The 12485-nt window shown below is 39.8% G+C and overlaps 1 protein-coding gene across 1 annotated transcript in view; it reads left to right on the forward strand.

Annotated features, from left to right (window-relative positions):
* Positions 1-273: 273 nt before the first annotated feature.
* The window catches only part of LOC104579947 (ATP-dependent chromatin remodeler CHD1), a 47705-nt gene continuing 35493 nt past the window's right edge, over positions 274-12485 (forward strand). Inside the window, exon 1 of the mRNA XM_088521388.1 lies at positions 274-543. Coding sequence (XP_088377514.1) covers positions 491-543 — 53 coding nt within the window. The 5' untranslated portion in view covers positions 274-490. The remainder of the gene's footprint in view (positions 544-12485) is intronic.

The following is a 12485-nucleotide window of genomic DNA, read 5'->3' on the forward strand; positions in this document are numbered from 1 at the left end:
CTAATCTTTCAGTGTAACTAATAAAAATATCTCTTCTAAGTGTTGTGGTTTTTTTTTTGTTTTTTTTTGTTTGTGTTTGGTGCATTTTGTGTTTTTTTGTTTGTTTGTTTTTTGGTGTGTGTGGTGTGTGTGTTTTTTTTTTTTGTTTGTTTGTTTGTTTTTTATTCATAGATAACAGGAAAAAGGTTTTCTTGGGTGATAAGCAATTCTTCATTTTTAAAAAGCCAAATGGGATAGGTACCCTGTTCTGTTAGTGTGACAAGCCAGGTTGTTTTCAGTGTCTCTTGGCTGCAACCAAATATTTCAAACTGTGTCAATATTTTCCTTTACTACTCTAGGTATTTTGGGAGAAATCTTGAATACCTCCAGAGACCAGTTGAGCAAACACATCACCTAGAAAACGCACAGAGTACCAGGAAGTGAATTGTTGACATCCACGTGTTAACCTGAGTGGACTTTTATTTACCTTTTAAACTTATAAATATTTACAATGAATGGGCACAGTGATGAAGAAAGCGTAAGAAACAGTAGTGGAGAGTCAAGGTAAGCACTTTTATTGTTTCAGTCCTCCTTGGCTTTGTATTCTCCTATATTGTGTTTATGAGAACACTTTACACATAGAATATCTATATCTTAACTTTGGGTCTGGTTAGTTAGGAGAAACAGCCAAGCTTTTACAGATACCCAGTCTGCTTGTTATATTCAAATTACTTAATAATCATGTATTACAACTAAAGAAAGTTGAAATAGTATTAAAACTGCATCAACACGCAACAGAAATAATATTGCTTTTGGGGGGAGGAGGGGAACCGAAACAGATGGCATTGGAATGTTAAAATAAAACTTGTATCCCCAAAGCACAAGGCATGCCAGTAACCAAAAGAGCATTGACTTTGTATTTATTTTCCAAAGTAAAAATATATTTTCCTTCGCCCCCCCCGCCCCCCCCCCCCAAAAAAAAAAATCATTCTAATGTAAAAACTAGCAGATTGGATGCTGGTGTTCTGGAGTATCTCAATTGGAAGAGCGTGATTTAAAACTTTCTGTCACAAGATGATGATAATGACAATTTCCTTACAATATCCCTGTACCTTCAAGTTGGAAATGTAGTGAACTGGAAAATTTTAATTCTAGAGCAGGGGTCCTCAAACTTTTTAAACAGGGGGCTGGTTCACTGTCCCTCAGACGCTGTCGGGGGCCGGACTATAGTTTGGAAAAAAATGAACAAATTCCTATGCACACTGCACATATTTTATTTGTAGTAGTGCACAAAAAACAGGAAAAAGAATGCAATATTTAAAATGAAGAGCAATTGTAATCAACAAAAATAATATTTCAATGTGAACTATGGGCCTGCTTTTGGCTAATGAGATGGTCAACGTTAGGTTCCATATTTGTCACTGCTAGTCGTAGCAAGTGATGCCAGTGTTCATCAGTTAGTCTGGATCTGATTGGAGATTTCAGATGTTTCATTCGGGAAAAAGTCTGCTCACAGACATAGGTGCTGCCAAAGATGGTTGCAATTTTGAGTACATGGTTCCTGAGATTATGATATGTCTCTGAGGGGAGAGATGCATAGAAATTAGTAAGGCTGCTCGATTTGAACGCATCTTTCAGCGAGTCACGAGTCTGTAGTTCAGCCAATTCCATTTGGTAAATCAGATCAACAGTTTCAATGTCAACAGAAAATGGGTTCCGGAAAAGCTGTATGTCCTGTTCATGGAGACGAAGCTCGCTCTTTAAATCTAATTTGAAACTCCTTTTGCAACATTTCTAGTGCATCCATACATGTTTTGTTTGGGAATGCAACTGCTGGTTTTTCTGCAGACAGGTTTTGAGTTGTGGGGAGATGGCAGAAGTTTTCCTCCCTTACTTGGTTAATGAGCAGGTCTAATTTGTCTTGAAATGCTTTCACATGTGAATACATATCACAGATGAGCTTCCCCTTTCCTTGGACATTGAAATTGTTGAGTAGCTGTGTTGCATCTGTCCATCTGTCAGAAACGCAAGGTGCCATTTCCATTCTGCATCTTTGAGCTCTGGTACTTCTTTGTTTTTAGAAAGCATAAAATCATAAACCTGTGGAAGTAAGTCATAAAATCGTGTCAAAAAATCGTTTCAAAACTCGCCCTCGACTCAGCCAACGGACTTCTGTGTGGTACAGAATATCTTCATGGGCAACATTTAGCTCGGACAGAAATTCCTGAAACTGTCTGTGGTTTAGTGCATGAGCTCTAATGAAGTTAACACAAGAAACTACAATTTTCATGACAGAGTCCAGCTTCAGTGATTTACAACACAGTGCTTGTTGGTGGATGATGCAGTGTATGGCTATTGGATGTGAATGGTTGCGTTTGTCCATCTCTTTGTTAATGCGTGCAACCACTCCTTTCATGGACCCCACCATGCTAGGAGCACCATCAGTTGTCACACTGAATAGTTTACCCCAGTCCAGCTCCAAATCATTCACAGTTTGGCAAACTTTCTCATAGATATCCTCTCCTGCAGTTGTTCCTTTGATGCTTTTCAGTGCAGCAAGCTCCTCTGTGACTTCGAAAGAATCATTTGTCCCACGAATGAAAATTAGTTGTGCAGAATCACCAACATCATTGCTTTCGTCGAGTGCCAATGAGAAATAGCAAAGTTTTTTTGAGGAGTTTTGCAACTGCAGATCCAAATTTTCCCCCATTTCTTCAATCCTTCGTGTCATTGTAGGTCCTGAAAAACTCACTGTACTAAATAAATCCACCTTCTCTGGACACATCTCTTTGGCAACAGACAGAAGGCATTCTTTAACAAATTCTCCCTCTCTGAATGCTCTGCAAGCGCGCTATGAGCTTGGCAACTTGATAGCTTGCTCGAAGTGATGATATATTGAGCTGCTTTTGCTTCACAGAAGTATTTTGCCGAGTTGTCAATCCATGTTCCAGTCTTAATATTTTATCTTTTCTCACTTGTCCGACCAAAGAATCATATTTATCTTTATGTTGACTTTCGTAGTGTCGACGCAAATTGTATTCCTGGAACACAGACACTGAATTCTGGCGTATCAGACAAACAGCTCTTTCTTTGTACTCTGTGAAAAAATAATCAGAAGTCCCCTTTTCTTGGAATACCCTGCACTCGGAGTCAATTTTTCTTTTTTTTGACATGATGGTGCGCGTGCTTTCCACTGGTGCTGGCTTGCTCCTCCTGCTTGGGAGCTGGAGGGAGGGAGGGAGAGACGTGGGAGCCGCCCACCTCGCTGATGCCGCCGCCCCCCTCCTCAGCCCGGCCGCGCAGTCCAGAAAGGGTGGCCAGAAGGGACTGAAGGAACTTTGCCGCGCCGGGGCTCTGGCGATTCGCCCGAGTTGGCTGGACCTCGCAGTCCAGAGGCTGCCGACTGAGCTTGCCCGGCAGAGGAGATGCCCGCGCCTCTCGCCTGCCGCGCGTCGCAGAGGAGGAGGACGGGGCGGCGGCGGCGCGGTTTGTAGCCGAGAGGCGCCCCCTGAGAGGGGCAGGTGGAGGACGAGGCGCTGGTTTCAGCCCAGTCCCGGCGGGTGCTTGGGGGCTGCGGAGGCCGGCGTGTGGGTTAAGTGGCAGGAAGTCATTTGCGGCTGCTTGGTTTCTCCCGAACACCCATGGCGGGGGGGGGGGGGGGGGGGGGGTGTTCTGTAAATAGCGGCGGGCCGGATTGAGGACCCTGGGGGGCCGTATCCGGCCCGCGGGCTGTAGTTTGAGGACCCCTGTTCTAGAGCATTGTGAAGTTCAAGTCTTTACTACTGTAGGCAGTACACATTTTTAAAACTAGGAACGTGATGAGTGTTTTGGATCTAAGAAGGCAAGGCAGCCTTGCAAATAAAGGAAGTAGTTTTGGGCAACATTTTGAGATGGTTGTGATCCTGCTGTCAGTCTATTCATTTTTCAGTCTCTCTAACTTTTTGATTAAAGGCTATTGAACCTGTTGATTCTAGATGTTGATGTCCTCTATGTCAGAGGACATAAAGAAAACGGAGTTTTGAGTTCTGGGGCTTTGAGAACTGCAGATTGAGTAGAGGAGAGAATATAAGTATTGCCCCAAGTGAAGAAATGCAATAAAAACATGTTGGCCAGCTGCTCATGTAGCATAGTGAGTGATAGGGTGGGAAGAAGGGGACAAGTGTTTAGGTGATATTAGATGCAAATCACCAGGAAATCGGTGAACATTAAGACCAAAGAAACCAAATCATCTTTGTGTATTTTTGGGTCAAGCTTTCTGTTATAACTAGGAATACCCTAGAAAGTCACAAAACTTTTGAATCTTGTGAATAATTTGAAAGTTCTAATATGCAATATTTTTTGAAGATTTACACTTCCAATAAAGATGATACTGGTTGGCATACAGATTTGGCATTTCCTTTGGTAAGTGACAAATATCCCTGGTCATTTTGTAAACAAACCAACCAAGCCTTGTCAGTTGAGCAGAGGAGCATGAGCAAAATAATGTAGATGAGGCTAGTTTTCTGAACACTTTGAGAGTTATAAATCAGACCTTCAGCTAGCATTAACTTGTTTGGGATAATTCTGATGACTTTGCATTTCATGTTTTTTGTTTGTTTTTGAACTGCCACCTAGCTAAAAATAATATAGGGAAAATACTTTGAATTATGATTGCTCCTAGATACTGTTTTATAAAAGCTATTAACACAGCTAAAATCAAAAAAATTTCTGGGGCTTCATTAAAAGTAAGTATCAGGAAGATGCTAAGTAATTTAGCCTTTATAGTTGACTGAAGCGTGATGCTGTTCTGCATCTTCAATGTGCTGCTGAGCACATCTTAAGTCTTTTTATCAAGTTTCAGGAAATTTTGAACTTTTTTTTTTCCCCCTGGAATTGTATCAATCATTAGCCTTACAGTTAGATTAACAGACAGATCTTGGAAAGTCTATTTTGCACATTTGCAGTTTGCTATTAGGAAGCTCTGTTTTGTAAATGAATGGCAAAAGTTTTATGTTTTTAATAATGAGCCCTTTTTAGCTAATTTATTTCCATTATTAAAATAACTATCACTAAAGAGTTTGCTTACAGTGTACCTGAGTATGAGTTGCCTGTTGTTTATGTTGAGAGTGGGTTGGTTTGTTGTTTGTGGGGAGAGTAAGGGGGGGCCTTGCCTTTGAAGTTCTCCCAAAATGATTTTCACTAGGACAGGAATTCACCAAGTCACTTGTGGCTGGAGGCAGATACTTTAACTGGGGAAGCGAAACTGCATTTAGCCTTCAAATGATCTGGAAATGTGAACTCTACAGAATGGAAATAGAAATCAGTAACAAAATAGTTACTATTGATAGCAAAGCATCATGGCAAGGCTTTAGTGATGCCTTTCCATTCAGATTCAGAGAAGCAACACAAGCCGAGAAAGCGATTGGGAATTGCCGCCAGGAAGAAACTGCAGAGATTAGACTTTCAAAAAGAGGGAGAACATGTGCCGAGATGAAGGTGGATACAGCAATGAATCTAAGTAGCAGCATTGCTGATACAGTTGGGGATAACCATAGTAAATCTTTGAAAAGTACGTTACTTTTAAGAGACTTATCAAGTGAAGTAAGGCTGTTTTTTCCACTTGGTCTATGTAAATTTTCACGGCCATCGCTATGGGGTGATCATAATTACATACAGCCTGATCTAGGGGAGCCACCACTGTTACTTTGGAAAGTTCAAGGAAACAAGTTTGGAAAGGTCAGGGCTGGGTTTACCAAAACTGCACAGCCTCATCAACTCTGCTTAATAATGTTGTAAGGAAACTCTTACCATGATTTACGTAAAGTCTGGATTTCAGCAAAGTCTGTAGGTTGGAAGCATCCTCCTCAACAACAGGAGGGCTGGAAAAGGGACTGATCAAGAGCCTCAGTTTTTATACACTGACCAGCACTGTAGTTAGATGAGGTAGCAGTTTTCTACTGGCTGTGAAGAAAATACATTTCTGAAACATATGGGAAAGAAATGGCCACTGTCATGCTGCTGCACTCCTTTCCACCATTGAGTCTATTCACCTAGCTGATGGATAACTGGAAACACTTACCTTGATGCAGGTGCTATACCTGAACTTTTATTTTGCCATGAGTAGAAAAATACATCTCTTGCACTCATTGCACTGTTGAATAACTTGTTGCACTGTTTGGATTTTCTTTGGTTACGCTGGCAACCTCTGAAACTATAAATCTGTGCTAATGCCTTGATGAGATTTGTAGACTGACATAAATGCTATCATCTAATCTTGCTATTTGATGTTTCATTTTCTGTGTAATAATTACAATGGAGTATACTGTCTAGGTCTTTATTTACATGAACTCACTGTCCTGGCATATTTTCAGGAGTTGTAGGTAAAATATCACAGGTGCTGTTCATCTGGATAGCAAGTAAGTGTGAGCCCACAAACTTTGTAGCAAAGCTCTGAGAAGCTGACTCCTATTAAAAGCTAAGCAAAGCATTTTTGTGCAGTATTCTTGAACGCACTTTGTTGCAAACTTGGAGTAAAATACATACCAGCTAGATAGCAATAAGAAAGCTTAATGAGCAAGGAAAGGCAGTTATACCTGGACTGCATGAGTTCCAGGTAGAGCTGGGAATGCAGAAGTCACACTGGTGTCAGTTGAATAAGAAATTGTTTCTATCTCTGTGCTCTTCCTATGGTTCCTGTAGAAAAAGACACAGAGCTCTTGAGCAGACCTCCCTTCTCTGTAGATAAACTATACTGAATCAACCCTTTATCTGAAAAGGTGTATTATACTCACTTTTTTCCCAGAAACCAGAAAGTGACAACTTGCATCAAAGACCCTTAATATTCATTGCACACTTAGAAGCTGATGTTAATGAAAGAATGTAATTTCTGTGAATTTCAATTACTTTCATAGTCTATGGATCACAGAAGATGGTTAAAGCCAACTGTTTGTCACCAGGCTAGAATTTGCTGTATCAAATCATACCTTCTACGAAAGAAATGATTTGAAAACTACTGCTCTAGATTCCTGCTATCAAGAAATTGTAAACAGGAGTTAAAGCAAAGGTTCCCCAAGCACACTTGCAGAAATGTCCCTGTCTACTAGTTTTCTTTTCAGTAGATGCTTCCTAGGTAATATTGATAAAAGTATAGAGAGAAGCTCAGGAGGGAGAGTGTGCGAAGGAAAATATAAAAGTATACATTTGTTAGGGCAGAAAACTTCTGAAATCCATAAAAATACTTGGTAAAGTGGTATGGCAAATGGTAAAGGAAGCTAGGTAAAACATGTGAACAGCAAGCTTTTAACTTCTGTTAGCAGAAATCTTCTCTTTATTCAGTAAGTTGCCAATTTCATGGAGGTTGTCATGTTATAGAATTGAGCGTGCTGAAGTTTGCGCTGTTTTGTTCTAAATTTAAAAACTTCTTTTCACTTTATTTCAAAGAGTTCAGAACATGCATCAAAAACAAAGTATTTGAGGCTAGTATTTTGCCATTACCTATTTAAAGAAGGAATTCTTAATTTGGAATACATTTTTCATTCTGCATATGGCTTGTAATTTACTTACAGGAGTCATGCTGAGCTTATCCAGATCCCAGTTTTTCTTTAGACTAACTGAGCTGACCTTAATCTAACTCGTTTCACAGGATTTGGATTCTATTGCATTCTTCCGAGAGTCTTTTTTTTTCTTCTTTTTGTTTTTATTTATTTTTATTTAGCTAATGCTCTTTTTTGACAGGTTTAAGAGTTAAAGTACAGCAATACCAATAACATACACACCAGATCTAGTCAGACAGTTCCTCAGGGTGTGTGGTTGTGGATATTTTTGTGTGTACAATGGTTGTTGGGGATTAAACTCTAGCTAATATTTGTGTTTGCTGGTGATCTGGAAGGACCTTCAGATAAAGACTTGGTTTTGTTGCTGCTGGAGCCAGCTGCACACCTGCACATGGTCACATCCCACAAGAGTAGTAGACCCCTTGGGAACCATGGATACCTCCTGCCTGTGAGATATTCCCAAACTTCCTTTGCCTTCTAAAATAGGTGACTTGTGACTCTCAAATCAAGACTTTTACACTGTGATTTATAGGGTCATGAAAGTTGGTAGATGATCAATGCAATTTTCATATATTTGCTTTGGGGCAAGTTTATAGTCCTTGCAGCAGATAATAGTCTGCAGTCTTGTAAACACAGTGTATCCTTTACTCTCTTGCCAATTATCAGCCTATTTCAGGAAAAATGAATTGAGTTTATGCTTTCTAATAGCTGAGGACAGGAAATATCACTTCTTGATAGCCTGAACTTTGGTATTTGTCCTCCTTGCTTTATAGCTGTGGTGACCCCCCCCCCCCCCCCACAAAAAAAAAAGGGGGAGGGGAGAAAAAAAACACAATGGAAAAACCCCAAAACACTTGCATTTACCTGTGAGCAAACCTGTCTGTGAACTTGTAGTTTTAAGAGCTTGGTGTTTGTTGTTTCTACTTATTCTGGAAGGAGCTCTTAGCAAAATAGCAGTTCACTCTCACATGAGATGCTTTTTAAAGATGCACAGACTATTATTTATTTATTACTGTTTGTGAGTTGAGCTTTTGGTTGAATTAAGTTTCCTGCCATTTTTAAAACAGGAGGTTTTTAAGGCAGCTTAATGGAATGAATGTAGTCTAAAATCAGCAAAGATAAATTGTCCTCTCCTTTTTTTAAACATCATTTAAGGGTGACTTATGACCAAGGGAGGGATTCATCACTGAGACCACTAAACTTTGGTAGGAGTAAATCACACGCCAATTTATGATGATGGAAGGCAGGAGTCTAAATGCTCCAGCAGGCTCTTGCAGCATAGTTTGTGTAGCTTTCTATCTTGGAATTTCCCTGCCTGGTGCCTTGGATACATTAGGTGACTATTCCTCATTGTGTGGTTCTATTAGGGACATTTTTTTGTGAGGTAAACTAGTGAAGTTTAACCAAAAACTCTGGTAAAGAACTAGTGACTAGTGAATAATCTGAAAATAAATACTGCCTTCAAGGATCTCTCTTGAATTGCTCTTGAATATAGTGAGAATAGCCAAAAGCAGTGGTTATGAAATGCAGCACTAACAAATCTGTCAGCAGTGTCATACTTGCATACCAAATCAGGTTGCCCATACGCTGCTGTATAAATGCAGCTACTTGGTTCAAGGACAAGGGCTGAGAGGCTCTTCTACTGAATATCCTGGAAGATACTGTCACCTTTACTTTCATCTGCCCACATACATGAAACTATACTTTGATATAGCAGTCCCATCTGAGAAGATGCTCTTCATTCTTAGTACACACTGCTGTGTGCCTACTGCTGGAAGGGAGCCCTGTCAGGCAACTTTGTCCTCACTGCAGTGGTTGTTTCCATGGTAGAGAAATAGTTCTGCTCCCGCAGAACTGAGGATGTTATTGTTGCTGTATCCATCACCCTTGATTTGGTGGTGCTCCTGGAACTGGGCTGTGCTGTTTCATCTCACACATGCTTGCCTTTGTTGAGATTCTTTTCAGATGAACAAAGTACGTTATACAAAGTACAAATAATGCTGTTTTAATTTTCCTTTTTTTAAGTAAATATTTTTTTGGAGCACAGGAAGTAGGCTAATATGATGCATTTTTGAAAGAGGGACTTGAGCAGGATTTTTGTTTGGAGTAATAGGGTGACGTGCTTAAAAGAGCCTGGATGCTCTTTGATAGCTGATATTCATGCTGAAAATTCTCTTTCTGTGTACTTTATGTTAACAGTATCTCTGTTCTGTAGCTTAACTTGTGTCCCATTGTTTTCCATCTATAGTTCCTATTCTAGTCTTGATAGTGCTTATAACTTACGTTGATATATATTTTTTTTTTTTTGGAAGCCCTCAGTGAAGAAGGGAGGGGCGAGCAACAGTAAGAACACAGGATAGAGATGATTGGAAGAGGACAGCAATGCAGGAACAGAGTAAGGGAAACGTGACAAAGTGCGATAGGGTAACTTGACAAACACAGGTAAATAGTTAAATGAGAATGAAGTCTTGTGCTGCCTTTGAAGTATGCTGCCTTGCTATTGTGCAGGATTTTTTTTTTGCTTTTAGTGGAGTATTTTAAAAGTCAAATTTTGATGCAGCGCACTCACTTGCAATTTGGTTAGCAGTGATAGCTTGCAATGGTTATTTTTAGAAAACATGCACTATTTTCTTAGATTGTATCTCCTTTTCCATTTCAGAAAAAGAAATTAAGCTACTTACGGCATGTCAGGATACAACTTGCTAAAGTGAGAGGTCGCTTGTCTTTCAAGTTCAAAACATGTAAACTTTCCTGAAGCTGATCCTCATTGTTTTTATCCTGTAGTAGCTGACTATTGCAGTATTCATTTTAGCACATGAAGCAAATGACATCTGGGCTGCTAGAAATCTGTATAAAACTTCTGCACCCTGTGTCTTTTCCTGTGAATTTCAAAAATCTCTATATAGAGTTTTTAAAGTGTAGGCAAATGAGCTTTCTGAGCTTTCAGTGATGCTGCGAGGTGCTGCGCTATAATAGAAGTTCTGCACAGTGTTGCTCTTTCTTAGTCATGTCAGTAATGCTCTGTGCAGAAAGAGGGAAAGGGATTAGGCTGTACAGAGTTCTAAGCACTTGGAAAAACGCCTGCAGTCTCTCGTGATGCAATGTGTGTACGAATATCAAAAGCAACAACCAAAAATAATTTGAAGTCTAGTCAATTTTTCTGGTTCTGCATTGGCCTGTGCCATCCTCTACTTTGGTGTCAGGATTAATCTGTTGTCTTTACAGACTGTACTGACACCATGGAGGGAGTGCTGTGCTGGGGGAAGGCTGGAGAGGGCAGCAATGGCAATGTCAGAATAAGTTACTGCTGTAGAAGATCCCTCAGCAGCAGGTGGATGTGTTGTTGGAGGACTAAGACTGTTTTCAGGGTGCTTGGCTTCAGCAGTAAAAGCTTACTTTGCTGCTGAGATTCTTTCCACTTCTGTGAAAATTGCTGAAATTCAGAGCAAATGTAGGAGTGTTTAAAGTGAAAATTTGAAGTTGCTTTTTCCTTTCCATTTCATTTGCAAGGAGATGACTTTTTACCCTTTAATGTGCCAGTAGTTTTGTGTTCTCAGTAAAATGTGTATGTTTGTGGGGGGGGGGGGGGCGGTGTGTGCCTATTTTTCTTCAAGGAATAAGCATCCCTAGCTTATTCTGCAGCTAAAAAAAATGGCATCTTGGAGGATGGTCAGCCTTCAGTTAAATCCTGCCATTCTTCATATTACTTAGGTTAAGTCTCAAGGCAGGGTGAACATGGGCCCTGCGCAAGTGATGCTGAGCAGCAGCGATTCCTTGTGCAGTAGTGACCTCCTCAACATTTAACAAGTGAAATAACCAAAAAAGCCCAGTATAGATATGTCCTAGTGACTCTATCTGCAAAGGCAAGTTCTCGAAGGGCATGGTGTATTGGCTTGGGGTAGCAAGTTGTCAGTATCTATGTTGAACAGAAGTCAAGGCTGGAAGCTATTACTACAATAGCATTTCAGTAAGGAGGAGTCTTTAATACCCTAGGTTTTCATTATGGGTGCTGCTTAAGGGACGTGGCTAGAGTGCTGCAGACATGCTTTCCTTTTTGATTTTGGTGTGAGGGGGAAAACAATTTTTCATTCTTCTCATTAGAAAACTTTTCTTTCCTTGTTCCAAGCAAATTTTTGCGTATTTTGATTTCTTAGTTTTAGAAAGTTAGAAAGTTCTGTATTCTTACTTTGTTGTTGCTGCTTTCTTAAGAGTACTTCAAAAATAGGAAAGGCATGGCTTTATCTCAGAAGTAGATGCTGCAGCCTGGTGGCCTAGCCTGATATGCACCTTAAACTGTTCCTCGTGAGAGGTTAACAAAAACAAAAAAAGAAATGTTAGTGCCCAAGTTTGTCTGCATGTCATATAGGTAGTTACCTTTGAAGGTAATTAAGAAATGTCTTTTGCTAAAAAGTTCCTTCAACTTTTGTTTGAGTAAATAGTCCTATTAGGCAAGATACACTTGTGTGTGGTGTTGATGCAGAGTTTTTCACGTAATTGCTGGCATCTCCAAATACCTTGCTTAGCATATGACTATTTCATTATATTTTCCATTATACAGCTTAAAAATAAATTTTGTGAGATAGCAGAGGCAGATAATTTGATAGAGGGAATGGCTAAGCTAGGAGCCTTCTGGGTTTGTTTGTTTTGTTTTTCAATCCTTTCTTACCACCCGTGGTACAAAATCATTGGAAAATGGGAGATGCCAATGCCATAGTTTTTGAAGACTTGATTGAATGTCATGGTTTGAAAATTTGACATATCAGGGTTGCACTTTGTGTGGGAAAAAAATATATTATTAGAAATGTTTAAAAAAAAAATGTCCTAAGTGTAGGAAAAGCAAGGACACAATCTGCACCTAGAATTATATGACAGCTAATAATTAGCTTTGACATAAACTTGTTCTATATTGGTCCTTAGGATCCAGCAATCCCCATGCTAAAAAACAAAATGTAATTTTCTCCAGTGTTTAAAAAT

Source organism: Tinamus guttatus, unplaced genomic scaffold (genome assembly GCF_059628265.1).
Source record: "Tinamus guttatus ecotype Peru unplaced genomic scaffold, ASM5962826v1 Tinamus_guttatus_pri_ptg000120l, whole genome shotgun sequence".
Classification (NCBI taxonomy): domain Eukaryota; kingdom Metazoa; phylum Chordata; class Aves; order Tinamiformes; family Tinamidae; genus Tinamus; species Tinamus guttatus.